This window comes from Mustela nivalis (assembly GCF_964662115.1).
Source record: "Mustela nivalis genome assembly, chromosome: 18".
Lineage (NCBI taxonomy): Eukaryota > Metazoa > Chordata > Mammalia > Carnivora > Mustelidae > Mustela > Mustela nivalis.
This window is the reverse complement of record NC_139037.1, coordinates 18,121,402-18,149,394: the sequence shown is the minus strand read 5'-3', so window position 1 is coordinate 18,149,394 and position 27,993 is coordinate 18,121,402. Positions and strand designations below refer to the sequence as shown.

Genomic DNA, 27,993 nt, shown 5'->3' with positions numbered 1-27,993 from the left:
CCTGTCCCTCCCAAGAACTGAGCTTTGGGTTGAAAATTCCCAAGAAAAGAGAGCTTGTGGCTTTGAGTGTTCACTAATTTGTACCTGAATTCTTACAGTTTTGTGGGAAATGAACATTTCCTTAGTGTTTACTCTGTTCCTGGTACAGTGTTGATTCCTTACGTCTCTCCATTTATACCCATTTTACAGATAGGGAAGTAGGTTCAAAGAGCTTGGTATCTTATCCAAGATGACAGGGTCTTCAGACCCCAGAGCCAGGGCTTCAGGGGTGGGCTCATTCTGTGTTTGCTGGGGTACGGGGTTGAGACGCGCGGGTAGTCAGGCCTCTGTGGGCCCAGACTTTATCCATCTGGCTTCTCTCTCTAGTTATCACCGCTGTGAGTTCAAGATCCCACTAGCCATAAAGAAAGGTGAGTAGTGAATATCCTCAGAGTAAGAAAAGGGTTTTGAAGTTAGTCTTTCATAATGTGATCCAAACAGAAATGGTAGCAGGAGCCTTTGCCCACCTGCTTTGCCCATAGCTCAGCTCCTCTGGCTTGGGCTCTGTGTTCTGGGGGCTGCATTATGCTCGGCCTATGGTTTCCTGGAGGCTCTCGTGGTTTTTTCCTATGATCGTGGGATTGCTGGTCCCTGATAGGGAGAATTTCCTACACATGATTATCCAGGTACTCCCAGATCAGCCTTATGACTGCTGTCCCCTGCTGGTTCTCTACCCTCTTTCATTCAGGAACTCTGAAATAGCCCATCTGTCCTCCTTCTGTACTCCCAACCCCAATGCACAGGGTGGCCAGGTCTGGATTCTGCCTTGGGCTGGGGTCATAGGTAGACTAGGCCAGATATCATCCCACCCGGTGTTCTCTTTTCAGAAAATGCAGACGGTCAGACAGAAACATGCACAACCTACAGCAAGGTGAGCTCCTATTTTCCCACCTCGTGTAGCCCCAAACTGAGGTGGGTGTGAGCCTGCCAGCAGTCTGGGGCCCATGTCTTTGGGGCCAGCCATTGGTCAGGGGCATGACTAGGTCCCTGCTAATCCCTTATTGACCCCATCCCTTTTGCAGTGGGACAACATCCAGGAGCTCCTGGGCCACCCTGTGGAGAAACCTGTTGTCCTGCACAGGTGAGTGGGAGGTTGCTAGCTCTGACCACCCCATCCTGCTCCTCACAGCCCAGAAGACTTAGGGAAGCCTAGCAGTGCCTGGGGCTTAGAAATGACAGAAGTTTCTGTTGTTGCCACAAATATATTTCCCGCCCCCCATCCTGTACATTACCACTGGGTCAGCTATTCTGCATGTTCACCTGCACCAGAGAGGTTTCCCCCTTGGGGATAGCTCGCCTCTCCAGGTAGGGGGGCCTTTCACCCCTGGTTATTTGGAAAAGGAAGTTTTCACTGGCTGTCCTGGGCTCTTTTTTTCCCATTAAAGTTGCCACATGCTGTAGTCTACCCAGTTGCCATGCTACCTGAGGCTCCTCCCTCCTAACTTGCCACTCCAATCTCACTGTGTAATAACTTCCTGTGCCTCATTGGACTGTGTAGGATTCAGAGTTTGAATGATACCTATCACTACCCCTGGTACCTCAAGGGCCGTGTGGGAAACAGACCGTCATGAGAGACCGCTGGCCAGTATCCCCCATCCCAAAAGGGACTGGATGCCCTGCCTGGCCTCAGCTTCTGACTGCACCTCTAATTCTGGCTTCTCTGGCCTCAGGTCTTCCTCCCCAAACAACACCAACCCATTTGGCTCTACATTCTGCTTTGGTCTTCAGCGGATGATCTTTGAGGTAAGCCCTCTGCGTTGAGGGGCTGGTGGCCATGGCAGGGACAGGCAAGTGATGGAGAAAGGTTGGGGAGAGCCTAACAGCCCTGCTGGGTGAGTTAATCCTTCCCCAGTAACCCTGTCTGCTAAGATCTGACCTGCCCATAATGAACAGTAAGAGTACGGAAACTGTTTTGGGGAAATTCTAGGTCATGGAGGCTAAAGCAATAGTCTGTATCCAACAAGAGGAGAGGTAACAGGGATCCCACATATGTGAGAATGTAAATATGGTAGGAAAGGGAACTCCAGGGAGCAAATGGAGCTCAACAGGGGAGTGTTGGGGATCTGTGAATGCCATGTGAAAGAGTGTGCTATGGGTGAGTAGCCTTAGAGGCCCCATTGGCTTGGCAGAATGGGCTGTCCCTCTTCTCCCTTTTGGATGGTACACCTTCACTAGGCCCCCAGCAGCTCCAGAAGGACTGGATCTGTAGGTATGGTGAAGTTTATGTATCCCAGGAAGAGCAGGCAGTTGCTGGACCAGAGGTGACTCCTGGCATGAGTTGGGGGATGTTGAGGGATCAGCCCAGCCCTGTGCGCAGGAGCTGCCCCAAATCCCTTCTCTGCAGTCATAGCCCTAGTACTGATGGTTTTTGTGGATCTGATTGCCTACCATGCCTACATCCCTTCTACTCCTCCCCTTTGACTCATTGTCTGCTTCCCACACCAGGTTATGCAGAATAACCATATTGCCTCGGTGACCCTGTATGGCCCCCCCAGGCCTGGTGCCCACCTGAGAACAGCAGAGCTCCCCTAAGGACATCACCACCCATGCCCCTCCGCCCCATGGAGCTGTGCTTCGCATCCTATTCAGTGGGCCTCCATGTGCCACCCTGTGGGTTTTCTTGGACACCTTGCCAGTGTTGAAAGGCTGTTGTGATGTTCTGAGGTGGGGCTCAGACTAGGTGCTCTGCCATGGGGTGAGAAGCCCAAATATTCCTCTGTCCGTCCTCAGCCTGCTGGTGCCAACAGAGGACAGAGACTGCAAAGAGAAGCACAAACTCTGAGCCTTGATACCTGGACCCAGGTGACCTCGACTAACACGTATGGAGGCAGAATTCTGTCTCTCCTGTTCCACACACATTGGGAAAAGTTTGGACTCTTTCTGTGGCTAAGGACACAGGCACCCGGGACGAGGACGAGGTCCCGCCTTTGGCCCATCATTGCCACGTGACCCTTAAGGCAAGCAGGTAGCATGTCCATAGTACTTGGTTGCGACTTTTGCACTACATCCACTTTAGTTACTTGATGAGCTGGCTGTGGCCAAGGTGGCCCACCTGCCCTTCCCTGTTCCTTCCTTGCACGCGCTCCCTACCAGGCCCAGTAGGCACGCCCAGCTCATTGAAACACACCTTTTTACCATCCAGATAGGTGCCCAGCCCTGGGTTCCTACCCCTTCTGGAGCCAGCCTTCAAGGTCACCTATGCCCCTGCTCTGCCCCAACCTGGCTGGCAGGCTGCATGTTTCCATCCTGTTTGCCTCTTTTATTTAATGCCAAAGTTTTAGCCAAAGACATCTTCCTCCTTTTATTGTTTCAGCATTCTGTTCTGCACTGTGGGCTGGCTCTCTTGCCCCAACCCTGGGCAGTGTCCCCTGGCCAGGCCCATTCATGGGTCAAGGCCTCTGGGGGCTCAAGGAAGGCTGAGCTGCTCAGTCTTTTCATGGGTCTTGCTAAGGAAAGTAGCATATGTGCTTTAAAAATAATCCTTTTGAAAAGAATTGAGAAGAGAAATGTATAATTTTATCTCATTTTTAATATTTTGGTCTAGCAACTTGTGATACATAGATGACAATTTTGTGAGTTTTTCAAATGTGTGTACAGATTTTTGTAAATATGACTCTTTTGTAATTAACTCATGTACAGCCTCATCCTGTAGAGTTTAACAATGAATGTGCAGGGGACCTGCCCCAGGCTTCTAGGTGGTTCCTGGACTTACAGCCAGGCTTATGTGGCGCTCCCATAATTTTGTGACTGACTGTTGTCTTCCCATTTGGACTGTGGCCTGGCCAGACCCCCACACACACATCCCACTGTAAGGCCAGCCAGAACTATCCCCATCTTCCTAGAATAGGGGAACCTTCCTCATGCCCTGCCCATACCCCTCCAATAAAGACCTATGCCCTCAGCAATGGCTCGCCATGTGCTGTTGCTGGGATATTTGTACTAAAATAAGCATGGAGGTGTTGATTTTTAAGAAAGTGGGTGAAGAATACGGGATATTTTATGGTGGAGTCATCTTAGGTTCCTTGTTTCTTCTGAGTGGGGCAGCACAGCCCCTGGTAGGAAACTAGCATTGTTGTGTGTGTAAATCCTTAGGTGGTAGAGAAAGACTTCAGGTAGGACTGTGCACTTGGTTGTCCCTATGTTCCTCCATCACTGGTGCTCCAGCCAGACCAGGGCCCAGGAGGGGTTGGCTTAGGGAAAGGAGACCTCTAGAAGAAGATCTAAAGATCAGTACAGGGCTGAAAATCCAGTTTGGAGGGGCAGGTGGGAAGCACAGTGCCTACCTTCAGAGTAAGTTGTAACAAAATGCCTGCCAGTTCCAGGCCCCCACACCTCCTCCAGCCTTGAGAGAGACCCGCATTTGGATCACTCTAAGACTTCCAAATCAAGCAGTATGGTCAGATTCTATGAGCCTCTGCAACCACCCATCCCCAGCCCCCCGAAACCTACTTGGTACTAGGAGGATCAAATATGTCTGATTGGCAGAGCCTGGTGCCCTAAGGCCTCAACCCTAGATGTCTCAAAGGGCTACCATTTGGTTGGTTCTACATCAGATCCCAGTAAGGTAGGTCAGCAAGACCCAAGCTCAATCTTAACTCCCTGGGGTCTTATGGAGGCAGACTTCCGGGGATATGAGCTAGATTTTGAAATCTTCCACCTCTGGGAAAGAACTACATACACGGCAATAGTCCTCCTGGGCCTGAGTGAGGGGAGCTTGGGACCATGAAGGTGGCTAGGGGCCCCACTGGAAAGAGCCAGCAGCGACAGGCCATGGACGGGCACAGGCTGGCCCTTGGGGCCCATTCAGTAGGTGCCACATAAGCCAGATGTCCGCAGCTGAGAGCCCGTGCACTACAACCAGCTCCCGGTAAAAGCAGGGGTCAAAGGTGCGCAGGTGCGGCGCTGCTGAAGGACGGGGAATGCCAAAGGTGCGGAAAGCAGGGTGGGGCTCTGGTGTGAGCCGAAGGCGCTGTAGACACATGCCCAGAAAGACGTCGTCAATGGGGAAAAGCTCAACTTGTGCGCAGGCGCCAGCTAGGCGATGCAGCGTGGCCCCTGAAAGCACAAAGCCCCCACCACCAGCGTAGGCCGGGTAGGCGGGCAGGCCATACACCGCCTCAGGGATGTAGTATTTACTGGCCCGCGCACGGATTGGCCGAGCCTGCACGATCACATCACCCGCGAGCATGTCCTTCGCAGGGTCTCGCGGCCCTAGGAATTCTAGCAGGTTTCCCACGTGCACAAACACGTCTGCGTCGCCTTTAAAAACAAAGCGCACGTCAGGGCAGTAGGCGGAGGCCCAGGCCAGAAAGTGGATCTCCTTGAGCGTTAGGTTGAAGAAAGTGTCGTCGAAAGCCCAGAGCAGGATGTCCGCATACGCCCGGCTCTCAGCACGCAGCAGGGCAGGCCAATGGGTTCGCGTGCCCTCCCCCTCCGCTTCTGCCCCATCTGTGCCCGCGGCCCTGGGCACGCCCATCAAGAACACGCGGCGCACGAGCGCCCCCTGCACGCGACCCTCAGCACCCCACGTCTGGCGCACGGCTTGGCGCCGCTCGAAGTCCGCCGCCACTGACTTGACCGCGATGAGCAAGTCGGGTCCACCTTCAGGTGAGCCATCTCCTCGGCACTTGTGCGGCTGATTAATGAGAAGGGGGAAGCGCCGCTGGTCCTTGGCGCGCAGATAGCGGCCAAAGTCAAAGGGTCCCGTGGGGGTGGGCGGCTCCGGTGTGTCCCCTTCGTAGGCCGGCGGGGCTGGGGCTGCGCCTGCGTCCGATGCCTGGAAGACCCGGAGTCCGGGGGTGGGCTCCGGCGCTGCCTTCCTGTGCGTTCGCGGGGCGCTAGTCGTCGGGGCCGCGCCTTCGCGCTGTGAGTAGAGAAGAAGACCGAGGGCGGCGCCGAGGAGCAGTGTGAGCGACGCGTCCCCGCGGAGGCGCAGCCTCCGCCTCATGTCCGCGTGGCAGGCGCCCGCGCCCCCTGCGGAAAAAGTCAGGGGCTCGCGACGCGGAAGCCATTGGCCGGGAGGGGCTCCCGGCCTCCCTCTCCCCGAGGGGAAGGACAGGGGCCAAACGCCGAGGGTCTCCGGTACCGGCCGTTCATCCCCCTCCAGCGTTCTCCTGCTCTGGGCCGTGGCACACCCCCACACACTGGGTTGGGTACCCTGAAGGGGCTGGAAGTTTCTCCTAGTAGCCAATCCCCACCCCCTCAGCGCTGGCCCAGGACGGTTCCCTCAGGCCGGGAGACGCGGAGCTCGGCCCTGTTCCCCACCCGCCCTTCCCGCGCTGAAGCCGAATCCCTTCTACCCCTCCCTACCCACCACGTTGGTCCTTGGGATCCTGACACTCACGCTTGTCCCTTGGGAGCGGCGCAGCCCCGGACGCCAGGGCCTCCGGGGCTCAGCGCAGGGTCCCAAGGGCAGCCATGGACGGGGCCTGGGCCAAATGCAGCGTTGGCAGGAAAGGGGGGCCGGGGCTGCTACCACGTGACCCTCCAGCTGTGCGCGCCTGGACATCTGGAGCTCAGCTCCGCCCTGGCGCCGCGGGGAGCACTGTCTCCAAGTAGAGACTAATCTCTGAGAGGAATCCCCACGGGCAGCTCTCTGTGGGAAGGCCTGAGGGGGAGGTGGCTTCTGGTCTCGGTGTGGACTCAAACTCCCCAAACCTGCTTTCTGTTGGGGCAGGAAGAAACATTAGCCTCTCTGTTAATCTCCGCACCCCCTCCTCTCCAGAATGAGGCAGTGCCTGGGCTAGCTGGAGTCCAGGGCTGGCTGGTCCCAAATCCCGGAGGCTGAGCCTCTTAGGCATCTACTTGGCCACGATCCCAAGCTATCCTTGGAAGCACCTATCCTCACCTCACCAGCCGCCCAGGTTCAACCAGGCAGGACCTATAATCATAAACGGCCCCAAATATATGGCTGCCTTCTTACTCCTGGTTCTGTCATGTCCCCCTCCCACCCCAGCAAAACACACACACACACACACACATGTGCGCGCCAACAAGATGGCGATTCAATTCTCACAACTCTGGTAGCAGCTCTCATTGCTCATGCAGATGGGGACACTGCCCCTCAGGGAGTTAAGTGACTTGCCCAGCAACATACAGGCAGAAATTCAGAGCATTGCCATAGGTCTTCTGGAATTCAGTCTGGGACTCTTTGATCTGTCCTCCCTTGCCACTCTCCCCATCTGTCCACTAGGACACAGGACAGGGGCCAACCCTCTCTGCTCTACCCTCACAGGGGAGCACTTCAGTCTGTCTCCCCAGAGGTACCTCTGGCCCCCTAGTCCCTTGTGCTCCAAACCAGCATAGCCTCCTACAGGCAGAAAAAACTAAGCCTGGGTCACTGCAGGCCAGACTAGACTGGCAGGGATGGTGCCACTGGAGGGATTCTGAAGTAGGCCTGTGAGTAAAGGGTCTGATCTGGGACCCCAGTGGACAGAAAGTTGTTCTGGAGATCGAGGGTCCCCTTACCTGAGCAGGCAGCCCCATCCTCCATCAGATTGAAAAAGGCAGAAACTCTGAGGTCCTCTTGCACACTCACTGCTCATCCAGTGTCACTATGCCTGTTATCTGTCAGTCTAAACTGCTCACAGTCAGTGTTCATCCCTTCCCTCCATCTCTGCAGCCACTGCCCTTGCCTGGGCCTCCTCCCTTATCCTCCCTCCCTCCACCTCTCCCTCTCCCTCCTCACCAGCCTCCCAACCTTAATGCTCCAGACCCTCTAAATGCTTCTCACTGGCCTCAGTATAAAATCCAAAATCTGTCAAATGGCTTACCAGATCCTGAGCTATCTGTGTCCCATACTCACACTCTGCAAGCCCACCCACCACCCCTAGATCTAGTCACTCCGAACTTTGTTCTTCTAACATCCTCTGTCCTTCTAACTTCCCTCAAGACCTCACCAGAGGCTGGCTATGCCCAGAATGTTGCCATTCCCTCAACTCCCCACTCTCAACTCTATTCACACTACTATCTCTCCCTGGAAGCCCAATCCCTAACCTGGGTTAGGCATCTGCTGCTCAGTGCCCCCATAACTTTTTGTATTTTTCACATTAAAAAAAAGAAAAAATGGGTAGGGGCGCCTGGGTGGCTCAGTGGGTTAAGCCTCTGCCTTCAGCTCAGGTCATGATCCTGGGGGCCTGGGATTGAGCCCCACATCGGGCTCTGCTCAGCGGGGAGCCTGCTTCCTCCTCTCTCTGCCTGCCTCTCTGCCTACCTGTGATCTCTGTCTGTCAAATAAATAAATAAAATCTTTTTTAAAAAACAGGTAATATTTTATTGCTGTTGCTTAAAATTTGCAGTCCGACACTGAGTATAAACTGGGGGCAGGCAGGTTTCGTGTATCTTGTTCACCACGGTATTTGCAGCACCCAGGATGATGGCTAGAACACAGCAAGTGCTTAATGAGTACTTGTTCAATGAGTGAAGAGGTAAGGGCTGGCCAGAAGCCCCTCATTTGGGGTGGGCAGACTGTTGCAGCAGGTCACCCAGGCACCCTGTTAATCTCACAGTATCTGGGGACAAACCCCCAATGGCACTGCAACAGGAATGGTGGGTGCTTGTCCAACTCCTGGAGAAGGCAGTCGACAGTGCCCAGGAGCTCCAACAGCTGGGCTAAGTGGGGTTACAAGTGTGGTCTCAGAGTCCCATGGATGGACAGGAGCTCAGCAATAGCAGCAGAAGGAGCCCAGGGTCATTCAGGCGCTCCAAATCCTGCTGGGCAACTGGCCAATCCCCCCTTTTTCTGGTACCCAGGTTAGGCCAGGCTGCCATCGGGATTTGTGAGGCCCAGCAAGTCCTCTGCCAGGCTGGTGAGCTCGTTCTCCTCAAGGGCCTCTACCAGGCGCTGCAGCGTGGCCCTGCGGCCCTCTGCCTGCATGAAGCGTCGCAGCATCTGGAAGGCCTGCTCGTACAGCCCTTCGCGCTCATACTCATAGGCCAGTGAATCGAGCGCCGGGTCCCGCAGAGCACGACAGCCTCGCTGCAGGGAGCGCCCCACTTTGCGCCATTTGACACCCACTGAACGCGCGAACGTCTGTTGGTCCTGCAAGCTCAGCGGCCGGTTCACTGCGGGGAGGAGTGGGAAGCAGAGTGAGCTTGGGAACACCAAGACTGTCCCAGACCCTGCTCCTCCCAAACTCCCTCTTCCCGAGGACCCTGCCTCAACTCTGCACGCGCCTCACCTATGGGCTGACCCTGGAACAGAAAAGTCTGGACAGGCGGTGGCGGCGGTGGTGCCGGTGGCTTCTCCTCTGAGAGAGAGGTGGCCAGGGATTGCGAGGGCGCTGGAACGACCTCCATGTTGCCACCCTGGCTCCCCGAGCCGCAGGTCAGATTCCGGAGCGCCTCCTCCAACTCAGAGAGTTCCTCGTCCCGGAGCCGGTCAGGCTAGGGAGGGGAGTGCGGCGTCGGTGGGCGTCTTAGCCGCAGATCCCCGCCCCACCCCAAACTGGCCCCTGTCCAGCCGCACCTTCTGGGCGAAGATGCAACTCAAACAGCGTTCCTCATCCGTCAGCAAGGTGTCCAGCCGCTCCGTGCCGGCGCGCAGCTCCAGTTGCAGCGGCACAGAGTGCAGGGCGAGAGCCCCCGCCAAGCACTCTTGCAGCGTGGCGCGCAGCGACCCCTCGCGGTAAGCGCGGAGAAAGCGGCTGCAAGGCTGGCGCCCGCGGAAACGCACCTGCACAATCAGCTGGGGCTCGCTGCGGTGGATCTTGAGCATCTGCAGTACGTCTGGGCTCCCGCCACTCTCTGTGGAGGCGGACAGTCATGCGACAGGCGGTCCCCATGCGGGGCCATTTTTCCAAGCGGTCATGGTGGGGTGAAGCCCACAAAGACTCCCTCCCTGACCCTAGCTCCCAGCTGGGAAACAAAATTGGGAGGCACACAGCAACAACCCAAAATGAAGGCCAGAACCTATCACAGGGAGCAACGGAGTGGGTGCCTCCCCAGATCCATCCTCGAAGCCCCAAATGAGGGTAGGCAAAAGGGATTGGCGAGAAGCTTTGCAGCAGAGAGGGGCCCGTGCCCAGGTCGGCCAAGCCTTTCTGGTAGGAGGCCCTCGGGGCGTCGGAGGAGCAGAAGGTGTCAGGTCTTCGGCCTCTACTAACTGTGGTTCCCGCTGCCCAGGAAGGAGGCAGATCCCCCAACCGGTTTCAGTTTCCTGTGGCCTGTGCCCTGAGATGGGAAAGGGGGGCTCCCAAAAGGTAGGTACTGAGGAGGGGTTTTGGGCAAGGAGTGCTGCAGTGAGAGAGGAAAAGAGAGAAAGCGTAATTAGTAGAAAGCAGTGAGCTGATTGGTCTAGGGAGTTGGCAGGGCATAGGGAGGTGGGGACGTTAGTGCATATATAGGTAGATCATACACAGACACGGGACACCCAAGGGCACACCTGTGTAAACAGAGAAGACAAAGCCAGGCATCCCTCTCCTCTTCTCCCCCCTCCCCGTAAAATCTTTTCTGTACCTCGGTAGTTAAGCACAGACCCAAAGAATTGAGGAGGTGGGGCCTCAGCCCCTGGTCCCGCCCACAAAAGGCCCAAACCCTCCCAATTCCTCTCCAAGTACCCGCCCACCCACACACCTGTCAGTGCAGTCCGCAGAGCTCTGTACACCGGCACCTTCTGCTGGGCGTGAGCATAGGCATCAGATAGGACCACCTTGTCCAGCGAGGACTCCACAAATAGGTATGCGCTGCCCACCCACTCGTCGAGCCCATTTGACCCAGTCGCCATCTTGTCCCCTGGAGAAACAGATAGGCATCCAGATCACCCCCCACCCAGCCCTGGACAAAAACTGTCCAGTCCTGTGTGGTTCAGCTGCTGCCCCCCCAACCCCCGCTCCCAGCCAGGACACTTGTGAGGGGAAGTTCATCCTCTTACAGGCAGCCCCTTGTGCTTCTAAACCTGCACAGCACAGCACAGCTCAGCCCAGAGTTGCAGTGAGGACTGTCGGGCCACTATCTTTCCAGAGAAAGCGCAGGGTCACAGTGGCAGAAAAAGTGAGGTACTCCCCTGCGGTGGTGGCAGAGAAGGTCTGCCTTCTCCTCAGGCCAGGTGGTCACTCTTTCAAAGCTGACAGGAGACATCCTTATCCTGGATAGTGCCCAGGCCCCATAGCCAACAGAACCCATATCCTGGTATGCCTTCAGCTTAAACTTGAACCCCCATGATCACTTCAGGACAATAGCCCTCACTAGGTTTTGTCACCTGCATTCCTACTACATACCTCCTGGGTCCATTTCAAAGGATACCTGTAGTTTTCACCTGCCCAGATTCCCTCTCCTAATCCTGATTCACCTTTCAGGCCTTCCCTCTTCCCTCTTCTCAACCCATGTGCCTGTTAGGAGCCCTAACTCCACTCCCTAATTCCAGGTATGCACAAGTGAAATAGGCCTGGCCAAATCCACATACTCTACTCCCCTTTCTAAAGTGATTAGTTCAGAATTGGGCATAGGATTTAGGCTGGACCAACCAGTCAGAACCAGCCTGCAACTGTGGCTGGACCTATAAAGAAGAGAGACACTAGTTTCCCTTCCCATGGGACTGAGCTGGAAGAAAGGACAGGACTCCTCTGCTGCTGCTGGCAGAGAATAAAACTGGCACAGAAGGATACAGAGCCAAGAGATAAAGAGGTGCATGCCTAACCATGCTATGCTCTTGGCTCTAGCTGCACCCTGAACTTCTCAATTACGTCACTTAAATCATTCCTTTTTGTTCTAAAGTCAAAGTCCTTGCAATTGGACTCTTGTCCTATGCAACTCAAATTGTTCTATCACAGATTTCCTCCCTGTCCAGACAGAGCCAGAGCCCCTTGGTGCTCATATCTCCTCTATCTTCTGACAAAATCCTAGCCCCTATATCATGATGGGAGGGCGGGGAATTCCCAACCAGGAAACCACTTCATTGACCCTCCTCAGTTTAACTGCCTCCCTGTTACTGCACTGTGAGGCTATAGGTGGAGAACTGCCCTGCCTCTTCCTCCCCACCCCTCCTGAGGCAACATTCCATCCTTGTCCCAGAAATGTTGGCTCAAGACCTCACCTCTTGCCCCAAGAGTCACACTTCTTTATCTCTGATCTCCAGCGTTTATATATATAGTAGGCTAGGAGGGGGTACTGAGCCCTAGCTGTGAGCACCCTGGATGTCATTGCTCTGGGCAGAACAGATGGGGTGGGCCCCAGCTGGCACCCATTTACATGAGGGACAGGGAAGGGGGGGGATTGCTGCCACAAGGAACTAGGACCACAAGGAACTAGGACCTTGGACCTTGGACCTTGGACCTTGATGAGGAAGGAGCAGGAATCCTGAGCTAAAAGTAGAGGCTGCATTTCAGATCTGCTGCCACACCCTAACCCAAGAGCCAAAGCTGGGACAGTAACTGTGCAGGGGCTCCCCAGCATCACCCAGACCTGGCAAGAAAAATGGTACCTAGTGATGGTCCATCCCACCCTCTGTCTGCGCACAGGAGACATGCCTTTTGAGTGCCCACCCCCCCCCCATAACCTTTCGGTAGAAACCATATTGATATTTGTGAGGTTACCCAAAGCAGTAGTCTGGAAATTAAAAGGAAACTAGCTAGCATTGTTTACCTCTGCAGAGGGTGGGGAAGAGAGTGGGGAGAAGGGAGATTCTTATTTTCATTGTATTTAGCAACAAGCAACTTTATGTAAAATAGACCTATGTCCCTTGTATTAAAAGGCAACATAAAGGGGCACGTGGGTGGCTCAGTGGGTTAAGCCTCTGCCTTCAGCTCAGGTCATGATCCCAGGGTCCTGGGATCTAGCCCTGCATTGGGCTCTCTGCTCAGCAGGGAGCCTTCTTCTCTCTCAGCCGGCCTCTCTGCCTACTTGTGATCTCTGCCTGTCAAATAAATAAAATAAAAATCTTTTTTTAAAGGTGACATAAAATTGAAGCAAAAAAAAAACCAAAACATAAATGGGGTAAGACTCTATAGGTGACAAGTGGGACCAAGAGCAGTACAAGACAAGTGAAAGGAATTAGAGCCCAAAGGGAGTGGACCAGAGGGTAGAAGAGTGTGGGAACCTGTTGTGAAACATTTCCCCTTCCTTGTCTTCTTAGCCCCATGACTAGAAGTTGCTGACCCCATCATTGTGATCGGCCCCACGGGCGGAAGCGAGGGCAGGACTCGGCCAAAGTCTGCCTGTCAGGACTGTCAGGGCGGGTACTGGAAACCTGGAGGAAGAGGCGATGCTACATCACACTCACTAGTGGACAAATGGGAGAAGTCAAAAGGGTCTGCCGGCCTGGAGGTTCAGAGGGTCAGATAACTGGGACAGGGACCTTGGGCTCCCTTGGTCCGCTGGGGAACTCCTTCCTACGTGTCCTACGGAAGCCCCTCCTCAGGAAGCCCCGCGCCTTACCCACCAGGAGTCCGCCTCTCTGAGGGTGGAAACGGGCCAGGTCTTGGGGACTCTCGGCTGAGCTGAGACTGTGAGCCACTAGCGGGTACCGACTCAAGAAAATAGGCCCCTACCACCAGGGGCCAGCCAGACACAGCGCGCCATTAATATAGCCTAACGATCCCCTGGCAGCTCCGCCTTGGGCCCGGTGGTCCCTCAAGGGCTGCATCCATCCTGGAGCGCTCCCTACTCAGCTGGCCTGCTCCCAAGCTCCCGAGGGAAGTTCCCCCTGACTCCAGTTGTGCCCACTCTCATGCTGGGGTCGCATATTCACCTGGCTGGGGCGGGAACAGGTTTTTGTCCACAGACATTTTCAGAATCAGGCCCAGCCCGCCTTCCAACCAGCAGGAACCTGACACCCCCTCGAAGGACCTCAGCTGGGACAAGGAACCTGCGAACGCCAACGTCCCTACGCTCTCTGTCGCCTCTCACGGAAACAGCCCAACAGGCCGCCGCCACCAACTGGCCCGGGCAGTCGCGGATGACAACCGAGCTGCGCCCACCCTCCTGAGCCAGGATTCGCCTCTGCTCGCGCCAGCACCGAGAAGCCCACCCACCCTCTGCACTAACCTGGAGGCCTTGGCCCAGCTCGGATTCACACGCCCGCCGGGCTCCACTGAACTAGGATGCTTCCGGGTGTGCGCGGAGCGCAGGGGTGGTGCCCCAGCCCCAGCAGCCCAGTCAGCCCCGGCGTCCCGCCCCCAATGCTCCCCTCGGTTTCTTCCCGCCCACTGTCCTTCGCTGCCAGTCCCCAGCCTCTAGGCAAAGCCCACCTGGTCCGTTGAGCAGGTAAGACATTGACGCCCGAGGTTAGAAGGCGTAAAGAGCCACCGGAAAAGACTTCGGGCGCTTTCGGCTCTTATGATCCCAGGGGTAGGGGGCCCAGGGTGAGAGCTACCCCGCTTTCTCAAGCAGGGAGCGGACGAATCAACAAAGAGGCACCCCCTGGGCACCACAATTTTCTAGTGACGTCTGGGTGGGGAGGGTTTGAGCGGGATGATCTCTAACCTCTCCTACTCCCTGACATTCAGAACGGGGTGCCGGTGGGTCCAAGCTCAAGCCTGGCCGCGGGTATCTGAAGCCCCAGGATACATGAGATACAAAGTGCAGTAAGGGACCGTTAGCCTGGAAAATACGGGGAACTAGAAAACTGGCAAGTGGTGTGAAACGTTGTGTAGGAAAACTTTCAGGCACCCTAAAATGGGCAACTTTGATGAGGACACACTTTCCGATAAAGGCCGCGCTCTGGAATGGGTCTGCAGAACTCCAGAGGAACCGAAACTGCCCGACCTGAGCCTGGACTGGTCCGGAGTCAGGATTGAAACTTGAACCCAGGACCCCTCAGGCACCAGAACCCGAAGCTTTTCTCCACCCAGCCGGCCTTTCTTTGGAAGCGCCCGGTACGTCTCCCCAGTGAGGTGGAGGAAAGGAACGCGCCGCCCCCTCTTCGAGCGGATTCAGCTGTGCCCCACCCTCCCCCGCTTCCTGATTGGCTGGTGGTCCCCGCCAATTAGAAGTCTTCTCCAATGCCCCCGCCCTATTAACCCAGGCATCACTCTCTAGTGACTGGCTTGGGATGAGGTCTCTCAACTCCGGACCTGTAAAGTCAACTGGTACTTGCTGAACTTCAGATTCCTGGGCCCCACTTTTACCCGAGAGCCTGATTTAGTAGGTGGGGCGGTAGACTCTGTATTGTGAACAAGTGTCCGGATTATTCTGATATCCCCCGCCGTCTGAGAAGCCCTCATTTCAATGGCCCTTGAGGCGAGGCTTGGGTCCAGTACTAACCTGGAACTCAACAGAAGCTGGGAAGAGAGCAGTTCTGGAAGGTGTCTGGAAGACTAGTCTGGGTGGTCCCGGTGGCTCTGAGTGTGTGTAAAGGGAGACAGGAGGCTCTCTGAGCTGGGGTGGGGTGGGGAGGGGAGGACAGCTTTGTCCCGAGTCAAGGCAGGTGCAGCTGCCCTCCACCTTCCCCAGGGAAAACTTTAGGGGCGAAGAGAAAAATCGAACAGCATTTTCCAAATCCAGATGTTTGGCTTTATCAACCTCGTACGCAGATCGTGGTTGCATTCCTTCTAGTGTAGCATAAAATGTAGATAGATTTGTTCAACAAGTGAGAAGGTAGTATAAAGGAGAATCAGAAATCCTTCAGCAACCAGGGGCGATCATGGATCTGAGACCTGTGCAGTAAGTGAAACTGGGCCTCATGCTTTGTTTAATAATTTGGTTAAATGTTTTGCTGTCACTTGAAATTATTAATAATATTTTCAGCTTTGCATTGGGCTCTGCAAATTTCACTTTGCATTGGGCTCTGCAAATTATGTAGCAGTTTCTGGGCCACAAGCCTTTACACACATAGGCTCTGGTCGTCCCCTCAACATTTTGGCTTTCTGGAGCCCAGAGATGCCCCTCTCTCCAGGCAAGAGCTTCTGGAAGTGGCAGAGTTCCCATCTCTTGCAGGATCATGGCCGAGCCTGGAGAGCAACTGCCAGAGGAGGTGCTGGCACTCATCTTTCGCCACCTGTCTCTGAGGGACCGTGCAGCTGCTGCCAGGGTCTGCAGAGCCTGGGCTGCTGCTGCTACCTGCAGCGTGGTGTGGCACGACACGACCATCAGGTGAGCAGACTCCTCCCTCTCCCGCCTTCTCCCTTTCTCATGGAGTCAGGGCTTGGGGATATCTACATGTAAAAGCATAATCATTACTAACATTTGTTGACCACGTACTATGTACCAACTGGTGTTCTAAGTACCTTACATATATTAATTTAATCCTCACGAAAACCTTATGTAGTGATAGGCAGAATTATCTCTATTGCACAGATAGGAAATTGAGGCAGATTGATTTAATTACCCCGTACAGGTCACTCAGCTAAGTAGTAGCAGAGGCACAATGGGAATCTGACAGTCTAGAGGACGCTTAGCCCCCTGAGAAAGCTGAGTTCCTGAAATACCATTGGCTATCCCTGCCAGGGCTTCAACTCACGGCAGGCGCATCTGACATCGTCCAAAGGAGTTCCCTCCTAGTATCAGTGGCTATTTGGGGGCAACCTGGCATGACCAGGACTGGGAGGTATATGTGTGGGGTGTCAGGAAGTGGGGATGGACAGAGGCGTCTTGCGGCCAATGCCTTTTTCACCACTGTTCTAACTGCAAGTTGCGACTGCGAGCGCGAAGGCACGCTGCTGCCATACCTGTCTGCCTGCCTGGACCATGTTCACAACCTACGACTGGAATTTGAGCCGGCGAGGGAGCCGAGCCGCCGGGCGGCCACTGAGTTGCTAACCGCCCTGGCGGTACGCACCCCGGGACTTCGAAGCCTGCGCCTTGAGTGCCGCGGAGAAAAGCCGCTCTTCGATGCAGGCCGCGACATCCTGGACGCCGTGCACGCTATATGTCGGGCCGCGTGTGCGCTGCGCCACCTCGACCTTAGGCGCTTGCCTTTTACGCTGGACGACGAGTTGGTTCTGCAGGCGGCACGCGGCTGCCCCGAGCTCCGCAGTCTTTTCCTTGACAACTGTACGCTGGTAGGCAGCGTGAAGCCCGACTCTGTGCTCGAACTACTAGAAGCGTGCCCGCGCCTGTGCGCCCTCGGCCTACACCTAGCTAGCCTGTCCGGCACTGCCCTCCAGGTGCTGGCAGCGCCGGACCGCGCGCCTTTCGCTCTCCTGGCCCTACGGTGCGCGTGCCCCGAGGACGCACGCGCGCCACGCCTGCCCGAGGAAGCCTGGGCCGCGGTGCGCCGCCGCCACCCAGGACTGGCCGTGGAGCTGGAGCTGGAGCCAGCGCTGCCCGCTGAGAGCGTGACGCGCGTCCTACAACCTGCCGTGCCAGTGGCTGCGCTACGCCTCAGCCTCTCTGGGGATACGGTAGGCCCGGTGTGCTTTGCAGCGCGCCACTACGGCGCAACCTTGCGCGCGCTTGAGGTGCGCGCTGCTGCCTCAGCGGAGCTGGACGCCGCACTGGAGTTGCTGGCGGCGCGCTGCGCGGGCCTGCGCGAAGTACACTGCTTCTGCGTGGTACGACCCTCTGTGTTGCACGCCTTCCGCGCGCATTGTCCGCGCCTGCGCAGCTACACACTCAAACTAACGCGGGAGCCCCATCCCTGGCTGCCCACGCCTGTGGCGTGATGGGGTGGTCGCCTCTCCAGTATATATGTGGTCGCAAAGATGCTGGATGCATTTGTCCAGGCGTGCACCAACTGCCAGCCCGCTCCTTCGGGTCTCTGTTGCGTCTTGTGCCTCTGGAAGATGAGCGCATGTAGGATAGCGTTGGGACCATCCCAGGGCGTCTTGAGTCCACTGGACGATCTCCATAATGGGATCATCCTCCCCCAGTCCCACTCCTCTGCTGACGCAGCGCTAGCTCCACGGCCCTGGCGCGTGAGGTGGGCGGATAGAGAGAGGACCCTGGCTCCTGTGGCGACTCGGGTGTGAGTGTGAAATAAACAAATCCTGTAGCAACACGCGTCCTCTGGAAGGCGGGGCCGGCTCTGAAGGGGGAGGGCGGGGAAACTTCAGAGGCCCAAGGACCCGACCGGGCTGGCACGGGATCGATCAGTTGTACCGATGCGGCTACGGAGGTCAGGGACAGGGCACTCCGCATCCTTGGAATGACAACGCCCCAGAATTCTGCGGGATGGTGCCAGCTTCTCTCCGCACCCGCTCTCCACACCCCTTGCTCCTATCTGCCCTCCCTATCCAGGCAATAGCTATCGCCTTCTAGGGCTTTTCCAGCCCACACCGGGCCGCGCATGGGTGATTTCTCCCGAAGAGCAAAGGAGGAAACGGCCTGAGAAGGGTGGAACTAGAACCCGGGTCTTCCTCCCCACCGGACCCCTCCACTCACATTCGATCCCAGCCTTCCCTCTCCGTCTGCTGTTGCGGCTGCAGAGGTCTGAGCCCCGCCCCGCGGGTTCGCACGTGGTCCCCACCTGACCCCGCGCGGGGAGGCGGAGTAGGGCGGGGCGGGCGGCAAACGCAGCACTTTCCGCGGCTTTCACAAGCCCGCGGCACCCGGCCCGAGCTCTTAGCCGGCCGAGACTGCGCCATGCAGGAAGCGCCAGCCGCGCTGCCCACGGAGCCGGGCCCCAGCCCAGTGCCTGCGTTCCTCGGCAAGCTATGGGCCCTGGTGGGAGACCCGGGGACCGACCACCTGATCCGCTGGAGCCCGGTGAGGGCTGGGGCCCCGTGACTTCCCCAGTGGTCCCCAGGATCCTTCCACGTCAGTGAACATCCACGCCCACCCAACCCCTGTCTGGGACAGGGCTATGGGTCTCCCGATTCAGCTGTCCAGTGTAGTTTAACTTGGAGGGGTTGTGCGAGATGAAGATGAGGCGACTTCCTCCGGACCGAGGAAAGGGTAGGCGCCTTCTGGAGACCTAGAGCCTGAGGGATCTTTGAGGTCATTTAGTTCCCACCCCACCCCAACAGACAGATAGGAAAACAGAGACTTGGAGAAGGGAAGAGCTAGGTCTGGTTCTGGATCGGAGTGGCGTCTTGGGTCTGGGACCCGTCCAGGGTTGGAAGTCTGGCTTCTGCTCTTTCTTTCCCAGAACCCAGTATGGAGTGTGGGTCTGGCTAGGGTAGGGACTGACTGTGGTCGCTCCAGGTTAGGCCGCAGAGCTGGTTCTGGCCTGGCCTTGTCCCATGTCTTCATGAGCGGCACGGGTCTCCAGCGTGAGTACGAGTGTGTGCGTGTGTGTGTGTGTGTGTGTGCGTGCGCGCGTGCGCGCCAAAGCGCGGGCCTGGCCGAGAGCGGGCACGGCTCACTGTGTCGTCCGGTCTCCGCCCGCACCGTGGGTGGGCGGGCTGCGTTCTTGGCAGAGCGGGACCAGTTTCCTCGTAAGCGACCAGAGCCGCTTCGCCAAGGAAGTGCTGCCCCAATACTTCAAGCACAGCAACATGGCAAGCTTTGTGCGGCAGCTCAACATGTGTGAGTTCCTAGGACCGGGAGGGAAGTGGGTGCGAGGGCCTTGATGAGCGGGGGGGTGGGGCAATTTACGCTCCCATTACCCCCTCCCTAGATGGTTTTCGGAAGGTGGTGAGCATTGAGCAGGGCGGCCTGCTTAGGCCCGAGCGCGACCACGTCGAGTTTCAGCACCCGAGCTTCGTACGCGGCCGAGAACAACTACTGGAACGTGTGCGGCGCAAGGTGGGGGCGGCCTTCGGGAACCAGCAAACTCGCGTGGAGGTGTCGAGAAGGCTAGCCCTGTTCTCGAAGACTCTGAACTGACGGTGCCTCCCACTTGCAGGTGCCTGCGCTGCGCAGCGACGACGGCCGCTGGCGCCCCGAGGACTTGGGCCGGCTGCTGGGCGAGGTGCAGGCTTTGCGGGGAGTGCAGGAGAGCACCGAGGCGCGGCTGCGGGAGCTCAGGCAGTGCGGGGGGGAGGGGGCGTAGGAGGGTTGGGAGGGAGAAGGGGAGTCTGGGCGAGAGAACACTGGCTGCCAGACAGTTCTTCTGGACAGCTCCTTCCTCTCTCATTTCTTAGTGCCTCCGTCCAAAGAGGCTGAGCTGTGGAACTCAGTTCTGGGCGGATCGATGCTCATCGGAGTGGTCGTGGGTTTAGACCTGCCATTCTGTGGGGGGTGGTAACCGGGAGGACTCTCAGATGCCTCAGCACCTTCCCACGCCTTCCCCCGCAGGCAGAACGAGATCTTATGGAGGGAGGTGGTGACTCTGCGGCAGAGCCATGGTCAGCAGCACCGGGTCATTGGAAAGGTGTTCCTCTCCCCCTACCCTTCTCTCTATCACTCCTGAACAAATCCACCCGGAAGTGCCTTGTTGGGTGGGGACAATGTCCCAAGTATGAATTAACTCTTTGCTTCCTCTTTAGCTGATCCAGTGCCTCTTTGGGCCACTTCAGACAGGGTCCAGCAGCGCAGGAGCTAAGAGAAAGCTGTGAGTGAGAAAGTCAGGGACGCCCACCCCCCCCACACACCCCTACACTTCCCAGGAACCTCCCTGCCAGAGGTCCCATGCGGGGACTCCTTCTCCTCCAGCAGCTCTCACCAGGAATCCTCATTGTTCCTCCCTGCACTACAGTGTTCCTCAACCCATGGGAATTTCCCCAAGGTCCCCCCCTTCCAGGACTTTCCCTCTCTCCCTCCAGTCCTACCAAGTACTCCCATTCCCAGATCCCTGTGTTCCAGACCTTAGCCCGAAACTCCTACCTCTAGCAGTCCCTTCCTCCTCACTCCAAAACATCCCAACCCAACAGCAGAGGGTCTGGGGCTCAAACCATGCTCTCTCCCTCCCCTCTCCACCCCCAAAAGGCCCCCATTTCTGGGGGGAGCCCCTTCTGCCTCCAACATGTGACTGATGCCCTGGCAACAGGCCTCAGCTCTGCTGACTTGGCTGCTGGGGCCTGAGGGAGGGAGGTGCAGGCTGAGAGGCCTGGGGGATGTAGCTGCCCTGCCCCCTGCACAGGTCCCTGATGCTGGAGGAGGGGAGCTCATGCCCAACACCAGCCAAATTCAGTGCCTGTCCCCTACCTGGTGCCCTCTTGCAGGACCCCTACTGTATCCAGTCGGTAGGTTTTTTCTTCTCCTCCCTTCCCTAGGGCAAAAGTGGGCTTATGGAGAACCTATTCCTTTCCCCCATTCCCTAATGGGAAGAGAACATGGAGGCCAGCCCCCGCCCTCCACTCCACCCCAAACCCAGGCTCCCCAGCATGGACTAAGCCTCCCCCCTCAAATCTTATTCCTCAGACCTGGTAGATGTGGGTACTGGTTAGGTTCTGGCTCTTCCTATTGCTTGAGAGGAAGGACTGGGCTCAGTCATCTATTTACAGCCCCTCCCAGAGACCTCCTCGGGCCTCAGCAGCTCTCACAGGGCCAGGGGCCCTATCATCTCGGACATCCACGAAGACTCTCCATCCCCTGATGGGACCAGGCTTTCTCCTTCCAGAAGTGGCAGGAGGTAAGACAGACAGGGCCGCCCTCTGGAGAGCTTGTAGGGGAGGGCCTGGCAGCCCAGATGGCTGTGGAGAGAAGGGGGAGGTCAGTGCCGGAGTCTGGTTGAAGCTTTTCTCTGGTGCAGGGAGAAGGGCCTGGCACTGCTCAAAGAAGAGCCAGCCAGCCCAGGGGGGGAAGGCGAGGCCGGGCTGGCCCTGGCCCCAAACGAGTGTGACTTCTGCGTGACAGCCCCCCCGCCACTACCTGTGGCTGTGGTGCAGGCCATCCTGGAAGGGAAAGGGAACTTCAGCCCCGAGGGGCCCAGGAATGCCCAACAGCCTGAACCAAGGGGTCCCAGGGAGGTATCTGACAGGTGAGCAAAGCGTCCGTTCTTGCCTGGGAGCCCTGGGGGCCTCTTCTGCAGGTAGACCACCGCTAACTAACTTCCCAGCCTTGCCTACCCCTTGTGGCTGAGGGGGAGGTGAGGCAATATGATGACCAGATTTCTCAGAGTTACTCTAAAGAGTACCAGCATCAAAATGCCCTGGAAAGTAGAAGCTCCCATCAGGTCAATCAGTCTATCTAGGGTAGAGCCCTGGAACCTGTATTGTTTTTTGTTTTTAAGATTTTATTTATTTATTTAACAGACAGAGATCCCAAGTAGGCAGAGAGGCAGGCAGAGAGAGAGGAGGAAGCATACTCCCTGCAGAGCAGAGAACCTGATGGGGGTCTCGATCCCAGGACCCTGGGATCAGGACCTGAGCCCAAGGCAGAGGCTTTAACCCTCTGAGCCACCCAGGCACCCCGCCCCCCCCAACCTGTATTGTAACGGAGTTGATTTTGGTGATTGGAAACACTGACAAGTACACTATAGTTTAAGAACTATGGGTGCTGACAATTCCAAACAAAAGGGACATGTATCCCAAGACCCCAGTTCCATAATCCAAACCTCAGGTCAAACCTAGGAAGCAGAGGCGCTCCTTAAGTACCCTCTATGTGGGGAATCCTCTCCTACCATCTTGTAGTTGTCCTATTTTGATCCTGATGTATCCAGGTTCCTTAGGAACCTAATGTGGGGTGAACACTGCAGGCTGACAGCAGTTCTCTGTGTGCAGGGGAACTCTGGGCCTGGAGAGGGGGGTGCGGAGCCCAGAGCATCTGCTACCTCCCATGTTGCTTCAGCCCCCCACTGAAAGTGTGGAGCCCACAGGGCCCCTGGATGTGAGTATACCTTCAGCAGGGCAGGAGCACAGGGCAGAGGGGAGGGGGGCCTGAGTGGGGTCTGTTTGGAGGGGAAAGGGCACCACTGGCTGAGCGCTTCCACCAGGTGCTGGGCCCCAGCCCCCAAGGGCGAGAATGGACCCTGATGGACTTGGACATGGAGTTGTCCCTGGTAAGATGAAGGTGGGGAGGGCAAGGGTTAGAGTTACTGAACCAAGCCCTCAGCCAGAGCCCCAGCTCCCTTCCTCCACTCTCCTCCCCAACGGCTTCCTCGGGTTCTCCTCTGCAGATGCAGCCCTTGGGTCCAGAGAGGAGTGAGACTGAGCTGGCAGTCAAAGGGTTAAATTCTCCAGGGCCAGGTGAGAGTTGTGGTGACTCAGGACCTTGGTCTGAGCTGCCAGGATTGGGTGGGCTGAACAGTTTGTGTTTTGAAGGGAAGTACTGGGAGTTCAGGCTGCCCCTGGGATAGCTACTGAGGCTACCCATGCTCTGGCCAGTGGATGAGAGTAGAGAATGGATGTTTCATCCTGACTGACCAGCAGGCAGGACAGGTGAAGCTCTCCTTCCTCCAAGAGAGGAGGAAGAGCTGTCTCTCTCTGCTGAGCACAGCCCAATCCTCCTAGGGAAGGACTCCACCCTTGGGGCACCACTCCTGCTGGATGTCCAAGCGGCTTTGGGAGGCCCAACTCTCAGCCTTCCTGGAGCTTTAACCATTTACAGCACCCCTGAGAGCCGAGCCTCCTACCTAGGCCCCGGGGCCAATCCCTCCCCCTGAGACCTGCTTGGCTCTGAAGCCAGCCTACCTGAGGGGCTGGCCTGAAGCAGCACCCCCTTCTGGGCTTCCTGGTGCCCTTGGAAGAGGCAGAACCAAGACCCTGCTACTTTGTGGTCCTTCTCCATTACTGAGCCCTGCACATAAACTGCATTTTTTTCTGTGTTTCTGGTCTCTTTTCTTTACCGACCAGGGAGCACAGAAGTCATGGGTGGGGGTGGAGGGGGACTTTGCATTCATAGAAATTTCCAGATGCTAAAGCTTTAGTAGCGGAACCCCTGGAGAGTGGAGGTGCTTGGGACCCTAGGCCCTAGTTATGCTTAGGCTTCTGCCCAGTGGCCGGTTCCAGGGCTACCACGTGGCCACTGCAACCTCAGGGGTTTTTGGGGTCACATCCGGTTCCACAATGCATCTGCTCTGTGATCCTGTGTAAGCTGGTCCCCTTCTCTGAGCCTTATCTGGGATAAGCAGAAAGAGTTCAAGGAGAAGATGGATCTAAATCTCCTGGGAATTGCCCGACGCCAGAAGGCCCCCCCTCCCGGATTCATTCCGTGCGCCTGGGGTGGGGAGGGAAGGCGGACTATGCCTAGAAGCCCAGGGGTGCCCGGCCCCCCAAAGCCTGCCTCCGGGTGTCCCCAGAACTCCCCCCTTCCCCTCCCCGCTCCCAGTTCCCGGCAGCCCTGGCCGCCCCGCCCCCGCCGCAGCTGCTGCTCCCACCCCCACCCCGCCCTGCCCTTTCTGCCTCGTCATCTACTGCCCCGCGGAGGCTCGACCCATGAGTGGGGCCGCCCGTGACGCTTAGAACCGGGAGCCCCACCCCACCCGGCTGGGGGAGGGAAGAGATACTGAGACTGGGCAGAATCCGCGCCCGACCACCACCAGCGGAGCTCGAAGGAGGTCTGTGAGCACCGCCCCTCCACCGGGTTCTCGCGGTGGGACTGGGTGCGGGGGAAGTAGGGGGAGCCTTGTGATCGCTCTTTTGTAAAGCCTCCCGCAGTTTCCCACAACCCTCGCTCTCTAGCATAAGAGACCGCGCAGAGAGGTGGGAGGGAGGCCGAGACCTTCCTCGATGCCTCGCACCCGGAGCCACCTGGAGCTCCGGATTTGGCCTCTGATCGTTGAAGGACTGGCCGGGACTTAATTTTGGTATTCAGTTCCGACCGTTGACTTGCCGCTAGGGCCTGTGCACCCCACACAGGACAAAGTGCAGCACTTGGCATACTGCAGGGAGGAGGCTAACGTGAAAATAACTTGCAGAGCCATGAGGGAGGAGGGGTCAATCCAATCTGTCCCCCAGCCCCAACTTGTACTGAGCAGGTCCTGCACCCGTGACTGGGAGACAGTCTTTGGAGGTCTCCGCTGAAGAGGGCAGAGGGTCCCTGAACACAGTGAAGTGATGTCAGCGTGGTGGTGAGATGCTGCTTCTGGGGCACACAAGAGAAGGAGCCAGTCTGCCTTGGGGACGCTCAGGCACTGGGGTGGACAAGGGGACATTTGAGTCTTGGAGGATGGGCCCCCAGCGTGGAGGGAGGGGAAGGATATTCCAGGCTTAGGGAACAGCATCTGCAAACGTTTACATGTGCCAGGGGCTTGCACGGTTCTCCCAGCACTGTGTGGCAGAGGGAAATAGGTGGTGTGTGTGTGTGTGGGGGGGAAACCTGGCTGTCCATAGGGGTGGGAGGTGGTTTGAGTGGCCTGGCCACACGATCTTCATTCTCTCTGATGGGCAGTGGGGAAAGGGGACAAGTAGTTGAGGCTGATATTCTGCTTGGCAGGAGATCTCAAAGTTCAAGCTGGACCAAGTCAGATTCCAATTCTGCCCTCTGGTCTCTCTGAAACTGTCTCCTCATCTGTAAAATGGGAACAATAAATCCTGCCCCAGAGACTTGTCAAAGTCACTATGCTTTGGGGGTGATGGGATGGGAGTGAAGGGTACTGAGAGAGGCTGTCACAGGAGATAAGATGATGATGGGGGGCTGAGGGAGGATGCTGATGGAGACCCAGGGAGAGGGGGGCAGGGGATAGTTCTGGTCTCTGCTCAGTAGTCTGGGGGAAGCGCTGACAATGCGGTATGGCCAGGAGTGGTGAAATGACCAGGGAGGCACAGCATGACATCAGGTGGTAGTGAGAGAGACCTTGGAGGCAAGATGGGACTTGGACTACAACCACTCTCCCAGACCTAGAGCCAGATAGAGAAGTAGGGGAGTGACCTCAGAAGGAGGATGAGACCCAGGAGGGTGCTGTGTGGACAAAGCCAAGGCTAGAGGAGATGAACTGAGAGAGGGAGTGGTCTAGGGCCTGACCCCTTTGCGGCTTAATGCCAGGGGCCTTACTGCCTGGGTCAGGCCACCCCAGAAGTGATGGGCCATTGTCCTTGCTTGTTAATAAATGGATTAATTTCTACCTAACACCCACTGCTTGCTAGAGACAGGCTCTCAAAATAGGAAGATCCATGGAAGAAAACTGAAAGTTCAGCAGCATTTGTTGACAGCTTTTATGAGTTGGGTCTATGGCATTTAAGGAAGCAGCAAGAGAAGATTCCCAGGGCAGCAAGGAAAGAGTTGGATCTCACGTGATGTCAGGAGATCTTGGTCAGAGCTAGGACTTAAGAAAATTCAGGTAACCCTGCTCAGGTATTAGGGAGATGGGACATACTGGGGGCATTGGTGAGGGGCTGCAGGGACAGCGCATATCCTCGGGGTCAGAATAAGGAGCCCGGACTTCCTTCAGTCGGTGAGGGGAGGCCCTCAGCACTTGTGCTCTGGGTGCAGAGGGGATTCAGTGCTCTGCAGGGTCTAAGCTGGACAGGAAACGCCAGACTAAGAAAGAGGTTAGGATGACAGAAATAGCGAATAGACTGGAAAAGTCGAGGCTGCAGGCTGGGTATTGGGATCAGCTGGGATCGTCTTTATTCCTGTTATGGTGGGGAAGCAGGCTGGGAAATAGAAGTTCCTTTGGATAAACTAGGTCTGAATAGAATATGGGATCCACAGGCAGCGGGGGCTCAGGAGGGACGTGCTGACTGGGGAGAGGGGTAGAGAGTAAATAGGGACCCAGAGGAGAGGAGAGCCACAATTGTCATTTAGGGGATGAAGAGAAGCCTGAGTAGACTGGGGACAAGCCCTCTGCCGAGGAGCTCTCTGGCCGCCGGGCTGGAGGTGAACTTAAATCGCAGCCGTGGGTGTTCACTGAGACCCTGGGGGAGAGGTCAAAAGTGGGGAGTCCCGGCTCCCAGTACCTCTCTCCCCTCTCCCATGCAGCCCCCACCATGGGCAATGCGCAGGAGCGGCCCTCAGAAACCATCGACCGGGAGCGGAAACGCCTGGTGGAGACGCTGCAGGCGGACTCGGGGCTTCTGCTGGATGCGCTGCTGGCGCGGGGCGTGCTCACTGGGCCCGAGTACGAGGCGCTAGACGCGCTGCCGGATGCCGAGCGCAGGGTGCGCCGCCTGCTGCTGCTGGTGCAGAGCAAGGGCGAGTTCGCCTGTCAGGAGCTGCTGCACTGCGCGCAGCGGACCACGCGGACACCCGACCCCGCCTGGGACTGGCAGCACGTGGGCGCCGGTAAGCCCGCGCGCGGAGGCGGGGCCTGAGCCAGAGCGCGGGGCGTGGCATAAAGGGTAGAGTGGGAAACCGAGTACTAGTCTCCCCCACCCCCAAGGGTGTGTGTGTGGGGGGGGAGGGATACCGCAGAGGCAGAAAATGAGCCTCAGATACTCCCACCTCCGCCCCAGGCTACCGGGAACGCAGCTACGACACTTCGTGCCCTGGCCACTGGACACCTGAGGCACCTGGCTTGAGAACCACTTGCCCCGAACTGCCCAGAGCTTCAGACTGCGAAGAGGCTGGGGTTCCCGGGGGCTCAGAGGCAGTGCAATCCGGAACGCCTGAGGAACTCAATCCGGAGCTGGAAGCTGGGGCCTCTGAAGAGGCTGAGCGGGATGTCGAACCAGAACCAGAGGCAGAGGCAGAACCCGAACCTGAACTGGAGCCGGAACCCGAACCCGAACCCGAGCTGGAGCCCGAGCCCGAGCCCGAGCCCGACTTCGAGGCTGGTGACGAGTCTGAAGGTGTGAGGCTACCCAAACCCGGTGCCGGACTGGCGGGAGTGTGGGCCCCACCTGACCAACCATTTTTTTCTCTGTCATCTCTAGATTCCTGAATGCTGGAGGAACACTGACAGGCCACCCCTGCCCAAGCCGCGCGTAGGACCTGGGATCCTGCCCTGACATGTGTCGGGGGTTGCCACCAAGTCTCCACCCGACCCAGGACCACTAGAAGTGAATAAACTCTAGAGGGTCAGCCTGGGCTGTGTGACTCTGGCTTTTTGCCCAGGAACCAGGGTGTGGGTCCATGCCCTTGAGGTTCAGCAACCTGGGAAGCCTCATGCCCCACTGTCCAGTTCTTAGCCCCATTTCATCCTCAGTACCCCAAGCCACTCCCCCCTGGAGCCCTCAGTCCCAGGCCCTTAGTGTGACAAGGGCCAGACCCCTGGGCCCTGCCCCACAGTCCTTTTCCTCTCGTGAACCAGTTGTGGGGGCTGGGGCTGTGTAGTTACCTGCCCCCCACTTCATGGAAGTCCTTGGGCATGGTACAGGGAAGGGAGACTTCTCTCCACTTAGGGCAGGCTAGAGCTCGCAGCCTTGAGAAGTGAGATTA

General features: G+C 57.2%; 6 protein-coding genes and 1 long non-coding RNA gene across 15 annotated transcripts in view; 4 read left to right on the top strand and 3 right to left on the bottom strand.

Annotated features, from left to right (window-relative positions):
* The window catches only part of PHAF1 (phagophore assembly factor 1), a 30,145-nt gene extending 26,161 nt beyond the window's left edge, over positions 1–3,984 (top strand). Inside the window, exons 13-17 of the mRNA XM_082711954.1 lie at positions 367–410; positions 867–910; positions 1,062–1,120; positions 1,710–1,782; positions 2,485–3,984. Coding sequence (XP_082568080.1) covers positions 367–410; positions 867–910; positions 1,062–1,120; positions 1,710–1,782; positions 2,485–2,571 — 307 coding nt within the window. The 3' untranslated portion in view covers positions 2,572–3,984. The remainder of the gene's footprint in view (positions 1–366; positions 411–866; positions 911–1,061; positions 1,121–1,709; positions 1,783–2,484) is intronic.
* B3GNT9 (UDP-GlcNAc:betaGal beta-1,3-N-acetylglucosaminyltransferase 9) lies at positions 3,551–6,482 on the bottom strand. Of its 2 annotated transcripts, none has more exons than XM_082711956.1 (2): positions 6,383–6,482; positions 3,551–6,012 (listed from the first exon to the last, which is right to left on the bottom strand). In XM_082711956.1, exon 2 carries the CDS (start codon positions 5,984–5,986, stop codon positions 4,772–4,774), a length of 1,215 nt encoding a protein of 404 aa, XP_082568082.1. In that variant the 5' UTR covers positions 5,987–6,012; positions 6,383–6,482; the 3' UTR covers positions 3,551–4,771. The 2 variants fall into 2 exon arrangements, with proteins under 2 accessions (XP_082568082.1, XP_082568081.1); XM_082711955.1 differs by having other exon boundaries at positions 6,353–6,477.
* Positions 6,483–8,287: 1,805 nt separating this feature from the next.
* TRADD (TNFRSF1A associated via death domain) lies at positions 8,288–14,106 on the bottom strand. 3 transcript variants are annotated; one of them, XM_082711191.1, is made up of 5 exons: positions 14,020–14,106; positions 10,612–10,770; positions 9,506–9,783; positions 9,219–9,423; positions 8,288–9,102 (listed from the first exon to the last, which is right to left on the bottom strand). In XM_082711191.1, the coding sequence occupies exons 2-5, from the start codon at positions 10,760–10,762 to the stop codon at positions 8,792–8,794; spliced, it is 945 nt and encodes a 314-aa protein (XP_082567317.1). In that variant the 5' UTR covers positions 10,763–10,770; positions 14,020–14,106; the 3' UTR covers positions 8,288–8,791. The 3 variants fall into 3 exon arrangements, with proteins under 3 accessions (XP_082567317.1, XP_082567316.1, XP_082567318.1); XM_082711190.1 differs by lacking the exon at positions 14,020–14,106 and adding an exon at positions 13,724–13,805; XM_082711192.1 differs by lacking the exon at positions 14,020–14,106 and adding an exon at positions 13,724–13,805 and having other exon boundaries at positions 9,713–9,783.
* Positions 14,107–15,463: 1,357 nt separating this feature from the next.
* On the bottom strand, positions 15,464–18,364 carry LOC309853342. Its single transcript, XR_014305613.1, has 2 exons — positions 18,295–18,364; positions 15,464–16,127 (listed from the first exon to the last, which is right to left on the bottom strand). It is a non-coding gene; the product is annotated as an uncharacterized lncRNA (long non-coding RNA).
* On the top strand, positions 15,914–17,909 carry FBXL8 (F-box and leucine rich repeat protein 8; the record flags this gene model as incomplete). The annotated part of the gene is made up of 2 exons (XM_082711189.1): positions 15,914–16,065; positions 16,604–17,909. 2 exons carry the CDS (start codon positions 15,914–15,916, stop codon positions 17,574–17,576), a joined length of 1,125 nt encoding a protein of 374 aa, XP_082567315.1. The 3' UTR covers positions 17,577–17,909.
* A 46-nt stretch (positions 18,365–18,410) lies between the features above and the next one.
* Positions 18,411–23,500, top strand: HSF4 (heat shock transcription factor 4). 3 transcript variants are annotated; one of them, XM_082711185.1, is made up of 13 exons: positions 18,411–18,618; positions 19,272–19,380; positions 19,472–19,599; positions 19,700–19,824; positions 20,092–20,167; positions 20,283–20,347; positions 20,876–20,978; positions 21,240–21,367; positions 21,488–21,715; positions 22,458–22,563; positions 22,670–22,735; positions 22,853–22,922; positions 23,187–23,500. In XM_082711185.1, the coding sequence occupies exons 1-13, from the start codon at positions 18,496–18,498 to the stop codon at positions 23,336–23,338; spliced, it is 1,479 nt and encodes a 492-aa protein (XP_082567311.1). In that variant the 5' UTR covers positions 18,411–18,495; the 3' UTR covers positions 23,339–23,500. The 3 variants fall into 3 exon arrangements, with proteins under 3 accessions (XP_082567311.1, XP_082567312.1, XP_082567313.1); XM_082711186.1 differs by having other exon boundaries at positions 21,226–21,367; positions 21,592–21,715; XM_082711187.1 differs by lacking the exon at positions 19,272–19,380 and having other exon boundaries at positions 18,469–18,618.
* A 553-nt stretch (positions 23,501–24,053) lies between these two features.
* Positions 24,054–27,636, top strand: NOL3 (nucleolar protein 3). 4 transcript variants are annotated; one of them, XM_082711194.1, is made up of 5 exons: positions 24,062–24,232; positions 24,357–24,481; positions 26,596–26,898; positions 27,069–27,404; positions 27,489–27,636. In XM_082711194.1, exons 3-5 carry the CDS (start codon positions 26,604–26,606, stop codon positions 27,494–27,496), a joined length of 639 nt encoding a protein of 212 aa, XP_082567320.1. In that variant the 5' UTR covers positions 24,062–24,232; positions 24,357–24,481; positions 26,596–26,603; the 3' UTR covers positions 27,497–27,636. The 4 variants fall into 4 exon arrangements, with proteins under 4 accessions (XP_082567319.1, XP_082567320.1, XP_082567321.1 ...); XM_082711193.1 differs by lacking the exon at positions 24,357–24,481 and having other exon boundaries at positions 24,054–24,232; XM_082711195.1 differs by lacking the exon at positions 24,357–24,481 and having other exon boundaries at positions 24,070–24,288.
* The last annotated feature ends 357 nt before the right edge of the window (positions 27,637–27,993 follow it).

Coding starts and splice junctions, on each gene's coding strand:
- B3GNT9 (XM_082711956.1), bottom strand. CDS start 5,986: ATGAGGCGGAGGCTGCGCCTCCGCGGGGACGCGTCGCTCACACTGCTC.
- TRADD (XM_082711190.1), bottom strand. CDS start 13,760: ATGTCTGTGGACAAAAACCTGTTCCCGCCCCAGCCAG. Junction 9,784..10,611: donor TCTGCGGACTGCACTGACAG/GTGTGTGGGTGG, acceptor CCGCCTCCACAG/AGAGTGGCGGGAGCCCAGAC. Junction 9,103..9,218: donor GTTCCAGGGTCAGCCCATAG/GTGAGGCGCGTG, acceptor TCCTCCCCGCAG/TGAACCGGCCGCTGAGCTTG.
- HSF4 (XM_082711185.1), top strand. CDS start 18,496: ATGCAGGAAGCGCCAGCCGCGCTGCCCACGGAGCCGGGCCCCAGCCCA. Junction 19,825..20,091: donor CGGCTGCGGGAGCTCAGGCA/GTGCGGGGGGGA, acceptor CTTCCCCCGCAG/GCAGAACGAGATCTTATGGA. Junction 20,348..20,875: donor GCAGGAGCTAAGAGAAAGCT/GTGAGTGAGAAA, acceptor CCCCCTGCACAG/GTCCCTGATGCTGGAGGAGG.
- NOL3 (XM_082711193.1), top strand. CDS start 26,604: ATGGGCAATGCGCAGGAGCGGCCCTCAGAAACCATCGACCGGGAGCGG. Junction 26,899..27,068: donor CTGGCAGCACGTGGGCGCCG/GTAAGCCCGCGC, acceptor CCTCCGCCCCAG/GCTACCGGGAACGCAGCTAC.